This window comes from Rissa tridactyla, chromosome 5, assembly GCF_028500815.1.
Source record: "Rissa tridactyla isolate bRisTri1 chromosome 5, bRisTri1.patW.cur.20221130, whole genome shotgun sequence".
NCBI lineage: Eukaryota > Metazoa > Chordata > Aves > Charadriiformes > Laridae > Rissa > Rissa tridactyla.
In genome coordinates, this window is record NC_071470.1 from 52,804,765 (window position 1) to 52,828,260 (window position 23,496).

General features: G+C 41.1%; 1 protein-coding gene across 8 annotated transcripts in view; it reads left to right on the forward strand.

Annotated features, from left to right (window-relative positions):
- The window catches only part of BMPR1B (bone morphogenetic protein receptor type 1B), a 260,659-nt gene that overhangs the window by 173,006 nt on the left and 64,157 nt on the right, over positions 1 to 23,496 (forward strand). For 2 of the 8 annotated variants that reach the window (XM_054203328.1, XM_054203329.1), the window contains exon 1: positions 6,796 to 6,902. The exons of 5 other annotated variants lie outside the window; for them this stretch is intronic. In XM_054203328.1, coding sequence (XP_054059303.1) covers positions 6,812 to 6,902 — 91 coding nt within the window. In that variant the 5' untranslated portion in view covers positions 6,796 to 6,811. Of the gene's footprint in view, positions 1 to 6,795; positions 6,903 to 7,082; positions 7,168 to 23,496 lie in introns of those variants that run through there. One more of the 8 variants, XM_054203336.1, reaches the window with a different exon arrangement.

The window sequence follows — 23,496 nt, forward strand, 5'->3', positions numbered from 1 at the left end:
TTCTTCTATTTAACCTTTTACATAATAAAAGACAGGAGACATCCAAATGAAATTAAAAAGCAATGTGTTTAAAAATTAATAAAAAGCAAATACCTTTTATTGGAGACAGGAATATCGACGAGTTGAGCTGTTGGTCTGATCTGGTGTGTCAATGCAGAGATCGCTATGTTCTATGACTTTTTTGGGATGTCTTCTGCCTTTGTAGCTAGGTGCAGTTTCATTTTGCCACAGTCTGAGACATCTGGACACAAGCCTGCTCTGGCTCAACAGCTGGGCAGATACAGTCGCTGGGGCAGCGGTAGTCACGGCAGATATATTGGTGTGTGGTGCTCTGTTGTTTGAGCTGATGGTGGCTGTGTGGCTCCCGGTTTGCGAGGGTAACCTCTGGCTGGAGTACCACATAAAGCTCTGTGCAGGTACTCATTGCAAGGTCAGGCAGAATATGACAAAACGCTATAAATAATCGTTTCTGGTTTATTAAGTCAAACACACGTCTAAGCTCCTTTAACTTTCCTAAATAGACTCCTTTTACGATGCTGGCTCCTTACTGAAATATAGTCAGCCTAGCAAGGAGCTTTAGTAAAGTTAAAGACACATTCTTCCCTCGCACATTTAGATTTTGATCCAGCTTGTCAGTGAATGTGCTTTTATTCTATAACATTCTATAACATTTTATTCTACAACATTTGAAACCAACAAATGAACTTTTAATGGGGTGAGCATCTATATGTGTATGTTTGTGTGTATGCTTATACTGGTAAAAGAAATTCATTTATTGTCATCAAAATATTGCAAGTTTGAACTTATGTTTATAGGGTAGTTTTTAACCAAGAAAAAAAACCTGCAGACCCAATCATATTAGGCTGGGTAGGACCTATTACTAGGATGATTATGTTTTTGACACTTTGTGATCCAAATGCTGTGTAGCGAAAAACTTTCTAATGAACACTTCAGTTAAGACTGAAGACAGCTTTATAGACAGGACGCTTAGACTAAAATCCCAGCCTTTAGTTAGTATATCCTGATCCCCACATGTGATGAGATGGATGGTTTGCTGTTTGTATTTTCAAAAGCATATGTTGCAACACCTGATGCACAGCCATAGCAGGTCCTCATTAGGAAATGTACCTCCTGAAGGCAGTGAGTGTCTGAGCTACTGCTGGGAATGGCTTAAATGAAAATTTAGAGAAACTGGTAGTGGATTTCCCCATGCTATCATCTTGGATATTGTCCCTTTTATTGGAAAGTACTTGACCTCCTTGTACCTGAAAACTATTTCCTTCTCAATACACTTTTCCCACGGTTTAATCCAAAGGTCTTTTCACCTCTCTTGGCAGTGTGCTGCTCCTTTACTTGAGGATCAGTCACTTTTGACATATAACTGAGAAATAAATGGCTTTAAATTGGAAGGAAAAAAAACCCAACCAACCAGCTCTGGAAAAGCAGCGGAACTTCCCCACGATGAGATGTGGTGAACCAATCTCCCAAACTGCAGCGACAAAGTCTCCACACTGAGAGCTTCAGTTTCACTAAAAATGCAAAAGAGAGAACACACTGAACTCTTCAGGGCATCCTGTCCAAGGCTTTGTTGATGAGAGTTTGCATTTTGTACTTATTTATTTCTAGTCACATGAAAAAAATGCCTTAGCTCACTGTTACTGCTGGCGTGGCCAGCTGTGGAAGAAAGCTGAGATGGCCTAAGTAGGTTTCAGAGTTAACAAGCATGTTCTAGGAAAGCAAATCATACCTTGTTTTGAGAGTCATTTCATATTGTCTACAGATATGGGCAATACAAGATGTTTGAGATGTAGGTATGATGGTTTATTTGGGCTGTTTCCTTGTTCCCATGAAAGTCTGCAGTCTGTAGAGTCTGTTTTGTCTGTAAGGATGACACTGTATTAGAATTTTGACTTTACAAATTAAGCTGGGCCCTGCTGGTAAGTACATTTCAGAGCAGCACATGCATCACCTGCTGTGTGCTCTTGTTTCCTCCTGACTCGTAACTTAAAATAAACGTGCAGACTGAAACAGAAGGTTTATAAAACTAGTTGTAATTCATTTAAACTGAGGTGTCAGTCATTGAAACAGATGAAATGTTTTAGTGGTTAGTGATGTTTATAATATATTCTTTACAAAAACATTATTTGAGGTAATGAGCGTAAGCATTTGCACGTGGTGAGCAATAGGTTCATGAGTTCTTAAGGATGTGATTTGCTTTAAGACATGTTTTGAAATTACTCCATTTTTAGGAATGATTTGGAGAAATTACTTTGGTTTTGTAAATACACGGCAAATAAGAGAGAGAAGGCAAGCCCTTTGTTCTCCTTCCCTCCTCCGTACAGTCTGCCCCCCCGCCCCAATTTGTTAAAGACGAATTGTTGCCTGTAGTAACTGCAGAGAATTTTGTTGAAAAGCACACTTTTAGAAGACAATGGGCCCCAAATATACTGTGGCACAGCTTTAAACTTTATTAAGTCTGTCTTGGACTACCCTCTCCTCTCCCGAGTTAAAGGGAAGAAAAGTTTGGCAGCCTCCACGCTGTGAGCGTGATTGATGCCCAGAACATCTGAGGGACTTTTGTGTCCAGCGTGCTCTCCATGAGTGCATAATGTGTGAATACTCAAATAAGGTCAGCCCTTATCAGATGTAATCTAGGCCTGAAAACAGATCAACGGTGACAGTCATACCCCATAAGTGAGAACACAAATCATCCTTGCATGCTTTGGACAAGTTATGGGATTTTCTCCCTTCTTGCTCCCATTTTACCCTTTCCAAATGGGGGGGAGGTGACAGAGGGGAGGGGAAACTTTGGCAGATCTCTGTGAAAAAAAAAAAAAAAAGGACAAAACCCAGAGGAATACGTGCTTGGAATACTAGTCGGGGCCTTAAACTGGGCGGCAGAAGGATGGGGGCTGTTTGCAGGGCGGTGGCAGTCCCCGCACAGGGGCTGGGGTGCGCTGCTCCTCTCGGGGCTGCTGCTGGAGCACCCCACGGCTGGAGCAGAGTGGGAGGGAAGAAACTTGGGCAGCAGAGGTTCAAGTCACTTCTCTGGAGCCTTTTAAGACCTTTTCAGAGATTTCTAAGCACATCACAGCTTTTTTTGTCTGCCTGTCCCTGGATTTGAATGCCTCAATTTTTCAAAGTGGAGTGAAAGCATCTTTTTATTCTTTTTTGAGTTTGTGCTCCACAAATGGGGATGCTGTGTTTCACCACAAAGCGAGTAAAAATATCAGAGAATAATGCCATAAAGAATTCACTTCTGATGGCTTTCGTGGAGAAAGCATCACTAAGCAGGTTTTGTCTGAAGGAAGAGCCTTCCATTTGTGGATATTACTTATTGTAGTTTAAGTACTGGATTGTTTTTTAACTAGGGAAAAAAAGAAAGCAGCAATGAAATGTTGTTAATTTAGACTTTTTTGATTTGTGCTTCTGCTTAGAAAAGGATTTTAATGGGCAAAGAGCTTTTACAGAACACAGAATATATAGGAAAATAGCATAATTAGCAGGAAGAAATCAAAGATATGGTTACATCATTGATGACATTAACAACTATGGAAACAATGATGTCATCTTCTATGATATGAAAATAATTTTTGCACATTTATGATAACTTGAAAATTTTCTTTCCATTTTCAGAAATACAATGTCCCTATCAGGGGAATAATTTGCAGTACTTTTGCTTGCTTACATACTCCAGACAAATAAGTGTGTAATATTGATGTATTCCCCAGGATTGAGGGGAAGATCCATGAACGCTGACCACCTGCCTACAAACCCTGTAATTACAGCACATTATTTCTTGCTTCATTTATTTATTTTGCTTTGTGCTCTAGTAACAACAGGAGTGTCCTGCTCCTCATTGAAAATGCACAATAATATTAATTCCTGAGTTGCAGCTCACACCTTGAACTCTGAAGACATTAGAGAAACATAAGCAGGACATGTATCTGCAAACAACCTCTTCCCTTTGCTTCCCATCACTGAGCTGTCACCTCTTTGCTCTGCTGAAGGGGATGGTATTATTCATAGGGAATCTCGTGACATCAAATCCATCACCATGGTGTCTTGAGCAACCGTGTCACACTTTTTTTTTCCCCTTCTTTTTTCTTCAAAAAAGTCATCAAGATGTGTGTTAAAGTAATTTATGCTTTCTTTTTGGACACTGTCGCAAGGAGGAATACCACCTGATATCCATATGTCCTGTATGGATTTGCAATGAAACATAATTTAAAGAGATAAATCATTGATTGTCTAAAAAAGTCCTCCCACCGTCTGCACCCTAACAAATACTTTTAGGCAGCAGTGGTTAATACTGAAAAAGAATCGATGAAAGCCAGTAACTCTGAAGGGGTGTTTTACCTTGGCTAACTTTTGTGTGACTACTTGGAGATCTCTGGTTTCCTTCGGTGAGCCAGACTACCTACCCATGGCCATCCAGCACACGTTTACTTAAATTGCGCAGTCATGGTGCAGCTTCCCAATCATAGTTGAGGTTTTTGCCACTGTGAGTTTTGACCTCACTACTACACTCTGTTACCTGAATCTGTAGACAGATACAGACATGAATTAAAGACTGATTTTAAACACTTATGTTCGGTTTAGACTGCACAAGAAACTCTTTTTTTGATGCACTGATTCTGCTGGCATCCTAAAAGCATCCCCGCACTTTTAACATCAGTCTTTCCGATTCAGATGATTGCAGCTCTGAATTCATCCAGCCCTTTATGGTCACACAACTGGGGCTTGTGATATCTGTCCTGAGCATCCAAAATAATGATACTCTGGCATCTTGCAGTCAAGAAGGTCATAGGAGTGCCATCCTATATTTGACCTAGGAAGAATGGTCTGCTCTGTAGCATTTGATGAAAGCTGTGTGATACGTGTCAGTTTGGTTTTTTTTGTTTTAGCAATAGAAACATTTAAAATGGTGTCAGCAGATGATAAAGCATTGCTCTAAGGGATTTTTTTTGTGCTTTTATAGGGGCTTGGGAAGGAAACATCAGGCATACTTTTTGAAGACAGCATATAGGTTAAAAATGAATTTTAGAACGAAGATAATTTTTTCCATGAAAACTGATATGTGTGGAGTAAATCTGTAATTAGGACTCATATTACAAAATAAATAATTTAGACACTACCGTATTACTTTCTTGCTATATATCCCAGTGAACACACATGAGAAAGACTGGAAAATTATATTCACATATATGATGTATTCCAATCATGTGCATAGAAATGTAGGTCTGTGTTGCAGTTGCACTGTAAAATGTTGTAGTAATCAAGCAGGTAATACAGTTTTAAACAAAAGGATGACAAAGAAGAATAAATTCCACACATCACTGAGAAGACAAGGGTAATGCTCATCACATTTATGATAGATGGTCACAGTCTGGTTTATGAACGCTTTGGCCAGATTACTCTCAGTCATGTTAAGTTGAATTTTATTCTGTTATTACGAATTGTTGTATGACAGCTGCTAGGCGGGCACTTCAAAGATTTCCATTTCACTAAGCATCATCAAAGATGTGGATCTTCCCCAGAAAGCTTCTAGGGGATCATTTTTTTGGAGCAAAATACCATTCAAAGCTTGTTAGTGGAATTTACCCACTGAGATGCCAGGCTTCTGTTAGCTACAGCAGTCCAGTACCAGTGCCAAACTGAACAAACATCATCAAAAACAAGCTGGTGAATCACAAAATATACTTTTCTCATTCTTATAGATAAAAATAACGGTGCTTTCATTAATAATGACTATATATTGATATGGAGTTTATTTGTAAATACCTAGTTTACCCCTGCTTTTGGATTTTTTGTTCAGTGGTAGTTGGGAGTCTTTTTTTATTGCAGTGTGTCAGTCTGTAATATTCCTGTTACAGTGCTGTATTCAGTGTTTCAGGGGTCTCACTTGTGTTTTGTTCAAGAACATAGACCACATACTTCTGCACTTTGATGCCATAACAGTTGTTGAAAATGCTTGTTCCCATCCTAAGGGGCAGACATATAGGTGGGTTGTCTTGTGGGTTTGCATCCATTGATGCTACCTGAGCAGCCTTTCTCTGGGCAAGCGATCAGAATTGGCGTATCAGTTGAAAATAATATTTTGCTGAGCAAATATCAAGATGATATGATGATGATGATGTCTAATAACCCTAGCCATCGATGAGGTGGCTTTGTTTTAGTGCAGCCAGTGGAGAAGTGGCACAACTGCTGTACGCAGTGTCACCATCAGGGGTGAAGTTAAATCCATATGTGCATGCCTGATTCACTAACAGGGTTGCAGGGAAGCCATGCATTGCACATATGTTGAAGCAGCTCATTTAGTACTTGAAGAATGACACCGGCTTAGAAAGTGTTTATAACAGTTGTCCGGTGAAAAGCAGTTCATGCTGCAGAGAGGGCGCCTTATCTTAAACAACGCCGTGCAGAAGCGCAGCTTTGGGTGCTCTCCCCCTTCCCGGTCGCCCTCCGCTAACGCTTGCGAGCCCTTTCTGCCTGCGCCGGGCTCACGGTTCCCGGGCGCGCTGCTGGGGACCCTCCGCGGGCGAAGGGAGCGTTTGATGCGCGAAAGCCTGCAGCAGTTCCACGGGACGGCTCCGGGTGCAGGGGGGGAGACCAGCGGACCCCGCTCCCCCCGTCCCCAGGCGGCGGCCGTCCCGGCCGCCCTTTTGTTGCCCATCCCCGGGGGCGGTAGCCCTGCGGGTCGCCGCTGTCCTGGCTCCGCGCCGCCGGCCCTGCCCCGCCGCCGGCTGACGGGCAGGAGCCTGGGGAAGGGGCGCGGCGAGGAGGCGGCCGGGTCCGGCAGTGCGCGGCCATGGGGCGGTGCGCGGCCATGGGGCGGCGGGCGGAGCGGGGCTGGCGGCGGCCCCTCGCCCTGCTGGCGCTGCTCTGGCTGCACGCCCGAGGTGAGCGGGGAGGGCGAGGAGGAGGGGGGGACCCGGCTTGGGGAAGGTGTCTGCCGACGGGGCGAGGGGTGTGCGTGTGTGTGTGGGAAGGTTTTTGGCTCGGGCTGGCCCTGCGGGGCTGCCGGGGGATGCCGTTGGCGCGCTCGGAGGCAGCGGCGGGATGGGGGCGGCATCCGCAGCGGCTGCGAGGCTGCCGGCTGCTTTTTGGTAGCGCAACTGGAGGCTACTCGCACCGCTCAACGGGAAAACTTCTAAAGCAGCTGCGGTAAATTGCATCCACCTTTAGAAATCTTGAGCGTTTTAGGCTTCTGCCTTTTATAACTTTTGTCTGTTTACCCTTTTTAACAGCGAGTGTTTTTTTAATAGTAACTGTAGACTAAGAAACATTGTGCTGGTTTCGTAGGAAGACTGAACTTGTTCATGCTTCAGTTTTAACAGGAAAGCATCCTGCTAATTATAAGTGAAAACGCCGTATTTACCCATCAAGAAGTAAAAATTTGACATGGCTAATAAGAACAGGGGGCACTAATTAGCAGTAAACAGAGATTGTAATACGGCAGAATTTTGATTGACAGCAGAATCATAGTAGCTTTATTCATTACAGAGACTGAAAATAAGGAATGTGTATTAATGGGTTTGAAATGTACTTACAACAATTGCATTTGAAAACAAGTTCAGGATGTAGTAAATGAGATGGTGTGTTTTCAGGAGTTTATAAATGTGCTTACAGTAGTGCGCTTCATTCTTTGGAAGAACTGTAAAGTTACTATTGTTGAAGAGAGATTTTTCTGTTAAGCTTAGTGTCTTTTAAAAAGTGGTAAATAAGTTAATGTAACACTTGATGTTTTGGCTTGTATGTTCTCATCATGAAGCAGATAGCTAACAAGCTGACTATCACATCTGAAAAGAGAAAAAAAAGGCACAGCAAGGAAGGTTTTTCTTTCTCCCCATAAATTAGTCAGTTCCGTTAACTAAACAGATAAACTTTCTGTGACCTCACCGTCAGCATCAACCATGAGTTCTTCTGATGCTTGAGATTATTTTACTCTGGCTTTCTAATAAAGATATGGCAAAGCTAAGAAGCAGAAGAAACAGCAGTGCCACTCACGTAGTCCATTTGTCCTGAAAGCTTTCATGTGGTGGGGAGTGGACGTGGTGTCCACGGGAGCAGCTGGGCTTGGGGAGAGTGTGGTAGCTGCAGAGCAGGATTCAGAGCAGCAGTTGGACTGCAGGAGTCTGTACCAAGTGTAACGGTGTATGCAGCTCAGATTCAAGTTTGCAATCCTTGGTATGCAATCTTGGTTTGCAAGAAAGATCACTTTCTCCTTGCATCACAAGAACCACTGGGCTGATGTTTTGTATCTAATGTTTGATCTCATTTTCAGACTTGACTGCAGAAGCTGTATGTGAGGCATAGGAATGAGCACGCTGCACAAGTTTGCACGGGATGAGCAGACTGTACACACTTTAGCTGATCCTGAAAACCTAGTTTTAAACCTTTCACTGGTGCTGTTCTTCCTAAGTGATGCTTGTGTGAAGTGCACACTCTGGACAAATTGCAGCCACACCTGGCCGACCAGCCGTGGATATTTTTGCAGGGTGCCTCGGTATTCTGCCAGCACCCTCTGCTGCCGAAGTGGGGAGTGCAGCTGGGGCTGCATCACCTCCCCCAAAACCAGGAGTCATAAATTTCTGAGTCTTACTAGTTTCTCTGTTCCCTTTTAAAATTTTGATGGGTAAATGCTTTGACACTTTTTTTGTGTGTGCAATCCATTGAAAACCGAGTTCTTAGATTATCCTCAGAGTTATTTGTGCCAAAATAATGTGCTTTTAAAGACAGTGAGAATCTTGGTGCAATGACCTTCAAGGAAATCAGATGGTTTTCTGACTTGGGAGCATCTGCAAGGGCATTAGGCAGATCTGTAGGAGAAATGCAGTAGGTTGCTGAAAGATGTGTAGAGAAAACTTTTGTCCAGAAGAGACCAAGATTTTTCCCTTTCTGCAGAATTCCAGGCACAAAGATCAGCATGCCAAAGTTATGCTAAAAGATAAGATCTTCAGATATTTTGTGTTATCAACAGTGTAACTACAAGTGTCCGTATGAGATTCTCAGTAGCCTAATTTGAAACCCAGCTGCTCCTGAGTTCACAGTTTGTATTTGAAATACGTTCCAAACTTCCCAGCAGTTCAGAGTCAAATCTTTTCTTGATTTTTGAGCACTTCTACAAACTTTTTAGAAAATGTAACTAGTGGCTTGCTCTGCACAGGTTTTCTTCCCTTCTGAGGACTGTATATTTCTCATTTGCCAGCACCTCTCAGACGGTGAGAAGCTTGTGCTGGGGAATCTTTGCCAGGGAGCGCCCATGTGAGTTCCCTGGGTGCTCGCACCAGCTCCGTGTCCTCCTCCAAAATACTGAACATGAGATGGAATTTGGACCAAAATCTTCAGTAATTAAAGAAAGAGAACGTGATAGCAACTGAAGCTGAGTGCTTTAGGATACTTTTAGGAGCTAAGTCCTTGAAAAAAACCTTGTAAAACTATGCATTGTATAATGTCATTTTTTATATATTTATTTCTAAGTTACATGACTGTAACAGTGTGCTTCTTCCTACCCTTTGGGTTATGGGTCAGAGTCCCATTGCTTTAGGCAGTTTCAAGGCCAGAAGCTGTTGTGAAAGAGAGCTTAAAATCAAATTAAGAGGTCTTTTAAGTAATTCAGTCCGTGCCTGAGGCCAAGAGCAAGGTTTTCTAAAGGCGTATTCATTCTAGCTTAAATTTGCTTAGTAGATGTTTCTATTCTTTCCCTTCAAAAGCTTCTGTTTTCTTGCCAGATGATCACAGTGGGGACATGAATTATTAGCCTGTGGAGTCTGCCTTTTACCTGTACATATGCCTGGAGAGATCCTGATGGTTCCACATGGTTACTAATATCAAATATAGTTATATCATTAATGTACTGGTAGACTTGCATTGGATATAGGGCAGGAAGGCAATGCTAAGAGTTTAGTCAGTTCCTCTGAGGCGCATATGATGTTTGTTACCAATATTTGACTATCCTTCAGTGATGAGGAGACCACAGGTTTCCAGGCAATCAGTTCCAGTGCCTCCCTGTTGTCACCTCTAGAAAAAATAATCTTAAGTGTACTCTGGTCTTTTTTGCTCCAATTCAAGCCCAATTCTATTTTTCCAGTCTTGAGTGTCTCCAGTTACTCTTGCTGACTTCTGCTGTGCATTTTTCACTCTCTCCATATATTCCTCCAAATGGAGAACTTGGACCTCAGTGTTTCCTTATTTGTGCAATTGCTTGTGTGCATGCGTTATGTTATACTGACCGTGAATTGTGTTATACCAGCTGAGTAGCACCTCAGCTTCTCCTGATCATTTCTCCAACTTCTGAAGAACATTTTTGAATACCAGCGCTGTCCTCCAGTTCACGTGCAATCTTGCTTGTCTGATGTCCACAAGGCCTATACCTTGTCCTGGAGGGAATTTAAATTCTTTTGACATGGTTTGTTCTTGACAAACCTATGTTGCCCATTGCTCATCTCTGTCTGATGGTTGGGCTATTTTTGGCTGAATTTAATCTTCTCTAAACTTGAGTTCAAAGTGTAAGGAGGAAAGGCAGAGCAGTTCAGACAGATCGAACTGCAGATCTGGTGTTCAGGCTTTAGGACTGAGCGCTATTTTCTGTTTCTAACTTGCATTACAAACTGACAGAGGGTAATTTTCCAGGCTGGAATTCAGACTTAAGGAGATCCTTTCTAAAGAAAACATTCAAAAGCAAAGTCAGAACAGGTAATCATTGTTTGAAAACAGAAGCATAAATAACATAGGCCAAAAGCTAATTTAATTGGACGTTTAGAAAAAATGCTTAACTGAGCTTGATGATGCAAACTAGAGGGTTGTACTGTAAAGGAAACAGGTGACAAAAGCTCTTCTTGCTAAAACATCTCTATTTTTTTGAAAAACTCTCTTCTATCCCATAATCTGAACAAATTTAATCTCAAAAAAAGAAAGAAATATTGCGTAAGAGATTGATTTTTAGGGCAAAGTTGTAGTTTTAGCCTAAATCCCTTGCATCTGGCACTGCATAGCTGTATCAGTCCTATACATGTAACGAAGTGTAAGCCTTAACTTACTGTAAAAATGGAGTTTTATTAAAAAATGTAGCATTTCCTGCTCATCTTACACATGTAAGATAGAGGCAGGATATTGATTTGACAGATTTTTCCATCTTCTACCATTGGTGGCATCCTAAGTGAAGCCACGAATAAGCATCTTTCCAAAAGGCACTGACCACGTCACAGGCTTGTCCTAAACCGGTATGTGGCAATCACAGAGACGTATTTCTGAATGAAAATGTGTAGCGTTCGTGAAAAATATGGGGGAGAAAGTATGAGGAAACTGGGCAGGAGCCAGCTGTACCTTGGAGGAGTGTAATGCTTATGCCTATGGTGCTCTCTGTTGGTATACTTCAGTCTCATGCTGTGGAGCGACACATCAGCCTTTACAATTAACAGATCCAAAGCCGCAGGGACTTCGAGTAGACACAATTGTTAATTATCGTTGCAATCTGGTGAATATATAAACCTGATGTAACCAAATTCTTTGGTATAATTACTTGTCATACAGTTCACTGCTCAAGGGGTTTAGCAGGCAGTACTGTGCTTTGGTTTAATCCAAAAAAAATTCATGTTCACCTGCTGGTCTAGTTGTTGTCTGGCAAAGTGCCAGGCCTCTGCTTCCCGCCTCTGATACATGCTGCTCCTCGATGCGTTTTAACACTCAGAGGCTTAAAACTAAAAATTCTGGGAATTAGGAGATAGGACCTGACATTGTTTGGCTTGTTGAAGGCTGAAGGATGATTTGGGAAACATGAGGGCAGGTAACCTTTGGGCTGTGTTACATTAGAGGTTGCTACACGGTGTGGTTGTACAGCGCGCGTTTAAAGTCATAATTTTGTAAGTGTAAACTGATCCTGGTTACCATATGGCAAAATCCACTGAAAGTATGAACCCAGCTGTTAAATACATAACCATGACTATGTCTTCAGTTGTTTTATACTGCAGCTATTATGCAGCATCCCCAGCTATTAATCTCTCACTATTAATCAGCAATAAAAGCAGCTTGTGGTGAGCATCACAGATGCTCGAAATCTGATCTCTTCAGCATCATATCTGGAGGGAAGATAGCAGTACTAGGATCTTTCCTTCCTTTATTCACTCCCTCGTCATTTTTCTAGGAGATGCGGTTCAAGCCAGGACACATGAAGCATACTTGGCACCCACTTGGTCCGAACAGGACTTTATCACCCACCGAGTGATCCTCAGCTGTCTGGCCTTGACAAAGATACTGGGTTTGAAGGCCTGCCTTGTTTTGCAGTTTGGCAAACGCTTCACTCGTATGATTTTTGAATGCCTTTTGTTCCAGATTCATTACTAGAAAGCAGAATATTTAAGTGGACTGAAACTAGATGTGCCATGTGTTAGCCAAAGTAACCATTAATTGTTTACTCAGCAGGTTACTTCAAACACCTATGTGATTTTAAACTTAAATGGTCCTTTTGAGACTGACAGGACTGCTCGCTTCCTTGAGTACTTTGCAGAAGTGGAGGCTTGACTCCTTTAAAAAAATGACTGGTGTATCAGTTGGGTTATCCAGACCAAGGATAGTCCATGTCTGTTTACTGACTTATATTTGCAGCTGTACTATTTTTTAGTATTTTACACTGCAAACTGACTGTAGGGAGATATCTTCTAATGCTACTGATTTTTATGACGTCTGCCTGTGGAGTGAGTTACTGTGATGTTGCAATGGTACTGATGATCTATCAGCAAATTTTTGGACTGTTGCTTCAGACACAGCGTGTTCGTGTAAATACAACTCAAAACGTGTGTGCTAAGAAAGTATGTTGTTCTTCCCCTTGAAATCTGGTTTTGCATGAGCTTAGCAGTGTAAAAGGTCCTCAAGTCTTAGTGTAAAAACTTCCCGTGAAAAGGAAATGGGATATTTGTTTCTCCTCTTTTGAAAGAGAGTTTGGTAAATGTCACTTGCTGGTCTTCTTCAAATGAACCCCTGATCTCCTTTGGGACAGCTCTGCTGTCCTGGCTCATCCAGCGGTCCTGTAATGCTCTCAGGGAGGTGCTGGAGGAGCACAAGGGTGATGAGCGATTGAAGGAGCTGGGACTGTTTAGTTTGAGGAAAAGGAGGCTGAGGGGAGACCTCATCGCTCTCTACAACTACTTGAAAGGACATTGTAGAGAGGTTGGTGCTGGTCTTGTCTCACAGGTAGTTAGTGATAGAACAAGAGGAAATGGGTTCAAGCTGCAAGAGGGTAGGTTTAGGCTGGACATTAGGAAAAAATTCTTCACAGAAAGAGTGGTCAGACACTGGAATAGGCTGCCCAGGGAGGTGGTGGAGTCACCATCCCTGGATGTGTTTAAGACTCGTTCAGATGTGGTGTTAAGGGATATGGTGTAAGGGAGAACTTTGTAGAGTGGGGTTGATGGTTGGACTCGATGATCCCAAGGGTCTTTTCCAACCTAAATGATTCTATGGGAAGCGTTAGATGATCTCTGTTCCTGCTTTGCTGAAGTCAAGGGCTTTTTGAGTTCTGTTTCAAAAGTGAGCCACACAGAGAGCTCCAGCCCCTTTTTATTAATCCACCGAATAAATATTACTCTGGTGCATTAGTTTTGCTTTGCTAAGAAGGCTACATCTGTGTGAATTGTCATAGTTTTGTATTTGAATGGATATTTGTATCAGACAGGGTTTTGAAGTAATTGAGTGCTAAATGATCACAAAGATTAGCTCCCTAAAAAATTCTTCTGGGTTTCTCAATTCCTCCAAAAGAGAGAGAAGAGCACCTTGAAGAGATTGCTACCCTTTCTAAGACAGTTGCCTCCAGAGGGATGAAAGGTAGGAAGAGCTAGGAAAGGAAACCCTGATCGTGTTCTATAGTAGCGCTTACCATAGCGATAAGAGATCTGCTGAGACAGGCAAGACTTGGACCGTGGAGAGAGAGAGATGCTAGCTGTGTTTGGGGATTTTATGCAAGACATTTATCATTGGGAAAAACTGAGGTATTTAGTGCTTCCATGGCTTCATTTAATTGTAAATATTATGTCAATTAATTTATGCTTTCTGGTGCTCTTTTACCACATTGACTCTTCCTTTCACTGCTCTTTTGAGAAAGCCAATACAACTATGAAGTTTTGATGAACAAATAGTCTGAAGATGTCTCAGAATATATTCATTTGCTTAAATATCCAAAAGCATTCCCTTAAATGTGGAATGGGGGGAGGTTTGTTCATTCCAGCAGTATTCAGTGTCCAGGGTACGGTATCATTACACAGAGTTCTGTATGTGATTTGAGCTTTTCCCCAGCCTTCGAAATACTAAACTCTTGGTGGATAAGGAGTAAAACATAATATTTCATTTGAGTGTGTTGTTTATAAATGTTTGATACGCTGGTGTCAGAGACAGTATTTGCGGTCGCTGTTTCTGGAATGAGTGGTTTGAATAAAAGCTAAGCAGTCTGCAGGAAACATAAGCACCTCAGGAGCTCCATGAATACCACCACTATAATCTAACCTAACTTGGTTGGGTGAAAAATGTGGTTTCCTGTCTTTGTTTGAAAAAGCGTTTTTCAGGCTTACTGACATGCATCCTGCAAATTTAATTTTCATAAATATTTCATCTCTTTCTTATGCTCAATTTAATCTATCAAAGCCACACAGTGCAGGAGACATCTGGGATTGTGCTTAAGCAGCTGGGTTTCATTTGCAGGAGGTTTCTAGCAAATTTCCCTTTCTTGCCAACCACAGAATGTCTTGGTGACTGTGCAGTAGCACTGGGAAATTCAGCATAAGTGACATAGCTTCAGAAACAAATGGGCTCAGTTTCTTCTTTTACCTGGGTTAGGTACTGTCTAAGGCTTCTGGTAGGCGGCTCTGCTTTGTGTCCAGTCAGCGTAAGCAATGAGAGAAGTTTTTTTTCTAACCCTGGAAACTTCTATACAGAGTGAACAGCAGCCAGCGAGATTTTCCTTTAGCAGAAAAAAGCGCAAAAATCCTATTCTGAAATGTAATGATTAACAATCTAATTCTACATTGACATATGTTGGGATCAAGCAACATATGTATTAAATTAAATTGATTATTAATTAAATACACTGTGTAAGGAATGAAGATAAAAGCATTTCCCACACTTTTCAGAACAGAACATACAGTGACAGAGTATGTAAATCAGCTTTATCGCCTTTTGGCAATTCAGTTTTATTAGAAATATCAGGCAAGCACAAGCATCACGTGGTGGTTTTCCTCAGTGTTGGCTGTAACTGAGCTTGTCCTGGTTCCTTCTTCCCACACAGATGATGCTTACTGTGTAATATTTGAAGCTCTTACCAACTAAGATGTCTCAGCATTAAGTTATGCAGCATCTTTGTACAGGGTAGAAGTATCTGACGTCATGTTGACGAAAAGGTGCCCTCCCACCGTTCTGCTGGGTGGATTAGCTGGGTCCCTCTGTTATAGGGAGGTCTCTTTAGATTTGCTCTGATTTATTCTTTCAGTGCAGATTAGCAGTTGGAGGTTGAACCAAACTACGTTGTTCTTCTTAAATCTGAATGCATATTGATTAGATCAATATGACATTATACTAACCTTTTTTTCTATTGTGACTAACAAATGAAAACTCAGTATTTTATTTCAGTTATTAAACATATTCTATTTGAATAAGGGACACCAAGTAGATTTTGTTGTATGAACGATAGCTGCCTGTGGAAAGTCACCATCTGAAAATACAGCTACAGATGAAGAAATAACATCACCGCCTTCTGAATCTATCATTACTGACCTAAATGTTGCGAATAAATTTAGGCTTTAGGAGCATTCTTTCAGATCAGTTCTCAAAGAGCTAGAACATCTCATAAACTCTATTATTTGTTAAATGTAGTTTTCTCTATGTTCTCTTAGCAGTTCAGTTGTTAGTAGCTGCCTGAGATGTACTTTCTTTATTATTTTTGTTGCCTTATAAATTGAAAAATAAATAAATATATACCAGAAAGCATCAGTAAAAAGAAGGAAGGGAAAAAATTGAAGGCAAAAAGCCATAAAAGTAATTATGGCTTTTGTAAAATTTTATACCTGCTTCTGTCCAAATCAGTTGTTATTAACATTTCTTCCCTCTAAAAATGAGAAGGAAGACAAAAAATTCCAGCTATAGCTGCAATAAAGGAAATTTAGAGACATTTCTTACTGCACATAGGGATAGCACAGTTGCAGCAGGTGTCTTAGCTGGACAGCGAGGATTGAACTGTCTGGGGAGAGGCTTGTTCACGTGGGAAAATTTGGGCAAGGAATTGCTGCTCTGTATGAAACAGAGATGCTGATATGTGTAATGGGTCCTCCTTGGTAGTGGCTGTATTAAACTTACATGAATTTACACTTCTATTAGATTACTGTCTCCATGCAAACCCAGAGACAGAAGTATAGTTATATTCTGACAGTTTTACTCATCAATTCCCTTTAAAATGGGGTTCTCCAAAACTTTTGGGATTGATCCAGTATCTTTAGTAGTAGTCAGTGATAGCTGACACTACCATTGTGGATGGTGGTTTGGTTTTTGAGGTTTTTTTTAATACTTGTCTTAAGCTGACTTTTCCCTGGGATGGAGGGAGATGCTATGCTTTATACAACCTGAGGAGGATTCCGTCTGGACTATCTACTGTCATTGTACTTTCGTATTTTGTTTTTTAAATATAACATTGTAACTTTTTCACAAATCACTCAGAAATTCTTCTCTGGGGGGAGGGGGGAAGCCCTAGACTCTTTCTAGCTCTGTGGACATGCACTTGAGTCATGTACAAGTTTTGTTTAGTAACAAAATAGTACCACCAAAGAAGAGCAAGCTAAATCTCATAAACAAATAAAATGGAATGCCGCTAAGTTATGGAAGCACGTAAAGTGCCCAGGCAGCCGTTTATATAAAAATCTAACCTTTATAACCAAGTTTCTTTCAGCCCTGGGAAGGGGCTGCCAAACACATTTCCCTTATCATAGGAGATGTTGAAACATGTGTGTGTGCTAAGCTAGCATCACCCTGCCAAAAAATGTGTTAAAATCAGCCTAATGGTATATCCTCCTTTTGTAGCAAATATTTTATGGTTATTTTAGGTAACAGAAAGAATTAAAGCCCTAGCAGATGCAAAAAGAAGGGAAAATAAATTGTCTCTAAAACACATTGTTTTTAATAGGTGAAAAAGCTCCTGTTTTTCTGCAAGTTCCATAAGCGGCGAGTTTGCAGAGCCCTCTGCGTGTTTAGAGAGCAAGGAGGGAATGTAATCTCTAGCTTTACAACCATGGGCACCAGCACCCGCTAAGAACAAATGCTTCCACCTGTATGTTCTCATGTCATGGCGCTAAGATGACATTGCTGCTTCTGGGAAGCACCTTTGTGCTCTCAGTAGGCGGTTGTTAGATGGGCGTTACATTGGAGAAGGGCTGCAGCCCTGCCATGGATGTGCTGCTAAGCGGTGGGCAAAGAGCAAAAATAAAAACTGATGAAAATACTCCCATGAATAATGCACTGCTCTCACTTCTCTCCAAATGAAACGGTTCTGCTAGTGGCCAAACGCCCTCCATACTTGGACTTGAGGAGCTAGAAGAGTGCTTTGGTCTTGTGGTTATGTTTAACACGTCTGACATCAACATGATTTTTCAGAGCTAACTAAAGGTGGTGTTGTAAATCTTTACTATATTGTTTTGTAGATCTAAAAGATGTAGAGAAATTTGTGCTTCCAAAACTGTTGTCTAAAATGTCAAGATTTTTCTTATTGCGTGACAGCATTCATGATTTTTATATTTTCAGTGTTTATCGGCATACTGTTTCTTCTAGTGTATGGACAATATTAGAGGAAAAATAAGTCATAAGCAGCGTGAAAAAGAGCCATCACACGCACCATTGCAACCATTTGGTATAAACACACCACAAACACCATCCCCCCCCTTTTTTTTCCTCTTTCCAAATTTCTCTTGTCTGTTTAATGTTGTCTTGGTAGTAAAAGAAAAAAGGACCTGACCAAAGGAAAGAATACAGTCCAGTTTTCTGAATGCACAATTTTGTGTTCAGTCCACTACTGGCCTTTTAAAGGTACAAAAACAGAGTGGGAGTTAAAAATCTTCAGTTCATTTTGCAGCTTTGTAGTATAATCCCACGTAGATGCACATCTGATTTCTGGATCCCAATCCACAGCAGTTGTGTGGCTGAACCAAGTTCGGCTGGTTCAGTGGGAGTTAAGGACAAAGATAGCTTTGTGAATCTGGTCTGCTCTCGTTTCACCTTCTCTCCTGCAAAATGGAAATAATAATGCAGTCTGACTCCATAGAGCTGTTTGTGAAAAACATTAATTGGGAGCAGCTGTCTCCACTGTTGACAAAGGCCATAGGAATATTTGTAGAGATATATATATATAAACAGCAACAGACTGTTGCTATTCCATGTGCTGGACCAAATGGCTTTCAAAATTTGAGTGGTCCTATGGCAGCCCACTTAGGCTACAAGCTAGTTTCATGTTACGTGCCCATCGTTTTTCTCACTGCAGCTTAATCTAAAATAATATTGAATAAATTTCCCTTGCAGGATGGCAAAGAAAGTTTTGTCATTCATTCATTGCCCTCTCTCACAGACAGGATCTTCACTTGTGGAGTGAAGGCAACCATGTTTTAGCCTCATCACAAGAACCGTAGGAGGGATGTGGTGGAGAAAGGTGTGTGTGCCAACCTCAGTACTCCAAACTGAATCTGTTAATCTGATCGCCGCCTGATCTGGACCAAAGAATTTAATGAAGAGCTTAATGCACCCAAGCTAATAAATATTAAGGAGAGAAATATGGAATTTAGAAAGACAATTTATAGATCTAAAATGATGGCAAGTCTGTAAACGCTGCCTGGTAAGTTTTATATTCAAAGCAAGTCACACTACACAAGCACAAAACTGGATGAAAATACCCTTACTAGGGTTGCATTCAAAATGTCTGCATTTGTGTTGCACGTGCAACCTTTATTTGACCTTTGTGCATATGCAGTCTTTAATTGCATGATAACATATTAGTTTTTCCATTGGACCCCTGCTTTTTTCAGTCCAAAGGATGGGCAGCGCTTGCTTAATGAGTCCCTATTCAGCATTTTGTTTTAGCTGCATTGTTCAATGTGTGACCATCGCCTTATTTACTGCATGCTATTCAAACCCTGCTGAGGCCATAATTATTCATTTCCTCGCCTTTTTTTTTTCCTGAGGCACCCATCATTATAGTATCTGAATGTTCATTAATTTCAGTTTAGTTTCACAAATCCCAGTGGTTAGACAAAGAGATATCTGTCCCCCCACTTTGTAGATGGAGCATCGAGGCAGAGGACAGCTCAGGCTAGAAGATGATGGCCAGACTGTGGCCTCACATTTGGGTAAAACCAGCCTAACTTAGCATGTAAGCAGCATTATATACCTCCTTGCTATAGATCCCTCTCTCCGTTTGTCCCTGGTACTTGGGTAGCTGCGTGGTGGAGCAGATCCCTGATGTGTGACTGCAAAATAACCACACCAAAAGAGAAGGAAAAGCAATTTTTGGCTGGACTGTCTCTTTCAATGGAAGCGTGTTCTGACATTGGCTAAATCCAGTTGTGAAATCACACGGTTGTTCTACCACGTGCCCAGTTTGAGGCACTTTGGGCTCGATCCTTTGGCACGTATTTACTCAAAGTAAAGCACAGCCTTCCTGACATCAGCGGTACTTGTGAGTGATCAGTGTGATTTGTCAATTAGACCCTAGGTTTTCATGCTGAGCGTGTAGAAGAACTGGACACCACCCGAGAAAAGCGTGGCTTAGATGTTTCTGCTGGCTTCACACCCAGGTAGTGCTGCAAGAAATAGGTCACAGCAAAGCATGTAGCTGCATTACTCAGAGATAATTCCTTTTTTTTTCCTTTTTAAATAGTTTTTTCTACTCATGGTTATTTCTCTTACCTGCCTTTTAGTTTCTGGCAAAAATTGTAAAAGAATTCTACAGGCAACAATAAGTATCCTTTATTAAACAAACTTGCAGAAGTAACACTAATTCAGTCATCTCCTGAGTGGGTGGGTGGGCAAGTTGATTTTTTTAAGTGTGGTTTTAACGTATTGTGGTTTTATTTGTGATTGTTTAGACTTGAAAAAAGCAAATGGAAAACACAAGTCCTGTCACATAGTGCACAGACCCACCATGCCAAAGCACGAGGACCATGCATGTCCACTGCACAAAACTTTTCCCTTGAGTGAACAGAGTAAGTGGCACACATAATAGGTTACAAATCTCTACGTGTCTAGCACTTGGAAGGGACAGGACATTTTGCCAGGGCCTTGCAAAAAGATTTTTCCACAGAGGAGTGATGATATTCAATAAACCGAAGTGCAATGCCAAGCTACAGAGAAGCATCCAGCAACTCTCGTTCCCACTTGACTCAATTGTCCTCAGCCCATTCCCCTCTTTGAGCGAGTTTCTATAGCTCCCGCTGCCCTGGTTTCTCAGCTCACGTCTCCTGCTTGTTAGGCTTATCGGTTTTACCTCCAGTGCGTTTTCTCAGCGTTTCAGCCCAGCTCAGTCCGTTTTCTCCACCCATTCTGACTTCTCGTCAGATGTGCCCATGTTTCCAAGTATTGGGATGAAAGACAGTGCATCATCTGCTGTGCAACACACAGCCTGCTATAGCCTGGGGCAGGCAGGACCAGAGGTTGCTGGAAAAGTCCTGCTGAGCTGGCATATTCCCTTTGGAGGTGACGACGTCAGGAAATGCAACTCTTCAGGTCCCTGGGGTCAGAATTAGTACAGCCTGGGTGTGGGGGGTTACTGGTTTATTACTTGGTCAAGCTGGCTTGGATTTTCAAAGGAACAGCAACAAATGCACACTTAGTGCAAGCTTTTCCACTCATGGGTAAAGATTTTGTGTAAGAAAAGGTTAATAGAACTGTTTCATGGAACGAACGGTGATGCTTCAATTTATATTCATTACAAGCCTGTAATATTGAAATATGTTTCTAAGTCTCTAGGTCTGTGTGCTGCTGGTAAGAATACAAGTCTTTAAGGGGAAAAAAAAATCAATCTGTGAACACTGAGCAATCCTTTCTTGGTTTCACACTGTCGGTATTGTAGGAGTAATGGAAATCAAAGCTCATGGCAATGTGTGCATCCAATATCTGAATTTTAGTTTAAATGAACAGTGGGTTTTTCTCTTTTTGGAAATGTTTCAAATAATGCTCAGTATAGCACAGGAATGGCTTATGCTTTGTAGGCTTTGGAGTGTGATTCACTGCTCGAGTTACTTCCATAGCACCCTCCGCACCATTCATTTCAACAGGAGGGAGGAACTCAGTATCTCACAGGATCAGATTATTGTTTGGATAGTTTTCATATCTGATTAATGCCTAATGGCACCTGGCAGAGAGATTTACTTTGATATATATATTGTAGAATAGAAAAAGCTGTTTCTGCTGTTGTTAACAGTCAGCTGCTGGGTGTTTTAACTCTGCTGTTTGGGGAGGGTGTTTGCTCTTTACCACTTTCATCCCTTGATTATAAGAAAGGAATTTTTTACTTAAGCAAAACATGGCCTTTTCCTGTCAGCAGCTGGGAGAATGAGGATTACATTCTCTAAACAAAGCTCAGCGCCCTTGTCAGGTCTCTCTTTTCAGAAAGTCTCCAAAGCCATAATAATCAAAAGGCAGGTTTCAGGCGAAGCATTCCTTTGAAACACCTGCATGTGCTTCCCAAAGGATGAAGCTGAAAGTGGGGTCTTTGCAGTGTATCGCGCTCCAGCAATGCGTCAGGCGCTGCCTCTTTGGAAATTTCCCCCTGAAAGGCGGTGGACACAGACCGTAAAGAAATTCAAGACATTTCTGCAATGTTGTGAGCACTTGGTGTCTGTTTCCTAAAACCCTTTGAGGAGAGACATGAAGGAACTCTTTGAAATAGTATTTTTCCTCCCTTTTTTGAAACATTCTTTTGCTCGTTAGGGATCTAGGCTATACATAGCGCATTATTGTTGTTACTAAAGAAACGGTATCACCTGGCAGCTTCAGTCCAGCAGAGCTGACTGGTTTATCTACTTTCTCATGCATGGCCCTTATTTGTTTGCCTATTTATTATCTTCTTTCACTCTACACTGAAAATATCGCTGTCCACCTTCTCCTATAAATTAGCAATTCAGTTGCGTGTGCATATGTGGCAATTTTGTGCTAAATGCAAAACCCTCCAGCACTGTGTAAAGAATGAGCTTTGGAAAGCAAAATTTTACTGGTTTGACAACCAAAATCCCAACTGGCAGAAGCTACCATTTTCAAAAGAATCACATATGTTGAAAGGGGGAAGACACAGTAAATTGTATTGTTCGTTACAACTTCAGTTTGACTCAATTGCAAAGGCAATTTATAAGGTAAGTAACTTTATATTTCAAAATATTGATTAGTCTTTGGGAAAGAAAAAGATTGTATAGATGAAACATCTTCTGATTAAACAATTAAAGGTCTGGAGACAAATGTGCTATGGATTATTTTGCTTGAAAAAGTTCTCTTGCCTTCATTAAAAATAATCTCAGAGGAGATTAGGAAACATGGATAGAGTTACAGAGCAGTTTTTAATGTTGCTTTGTTCCTCTGAAATTAAGCTATCATGACGAAAGAAACATACTGCAGAGTCGGGTTCAGTGTGTAATAAAAATATGTTTTAATTTAGCCTAGGGCTTGCTGCAAATTCTGAGTCTCCAGAGTTAAGAAAGAGCAGAATACTGTAGTCTCATTATTTCTAAAGCTTCAGTGTCTCTTCAAAACAATTTTACCCTGAGTTCCTTAGCGTTTCTTCAGCTGCTGCTTTCCTTTTTTTCTTTTTTCTTCTCCCTGGTGATAGCAGTCTGGATTTCAGCCTGTCACCAAGGCTGATACTATAACTGATCCAACTGCTATTCATATTCTGACGTGAACACGATAATGGAAAAAATATGGAACAATATTGTTGGAATCTTGGAATTCCAATAATGGGATTATCTTGATGATCTTGACCAGAGAGAGCTCTGTGGAGGACAGATCTTTTGGCTTGGTGGGCGACTAACGGTAATACAGAGAGTTGCCATAATATATGTTTTATAAGCATTATGTTGAAACATTTTGGTTTTAGATTATTTTCTCTTTTGTTCATCAGGTCAGGTTAGAATTTCAATGTTATGAAATAAAAAAGTGAAAGTGCATTTAAAGAGTTTTGATGCTTTAAAAATGTGGAGGTTTGGATTCAATTTTTGTGAATGCATTGAATTTGCATTTTGGGGTAAATTTATAGAGTGACAGAAAGTGAGTCTGGAAGGAAGTTTTGAGTTGTCTAGTCTGTCCCTCTACCTGAAGGCACCTAAGCCATTTCTGACAACTGTTCATCTAATTGTTTTTTAAACCTTTAGGAAGAGGGGTTTATTGTTGTACCTCTGTAGACAATCTGTTCCCATTCTTAGCCATACTTTCAAAGAAACCTGATTTTCTGAACGTCTGAGATCTCAGTATTAAAATTTCAGCCTTTACTTC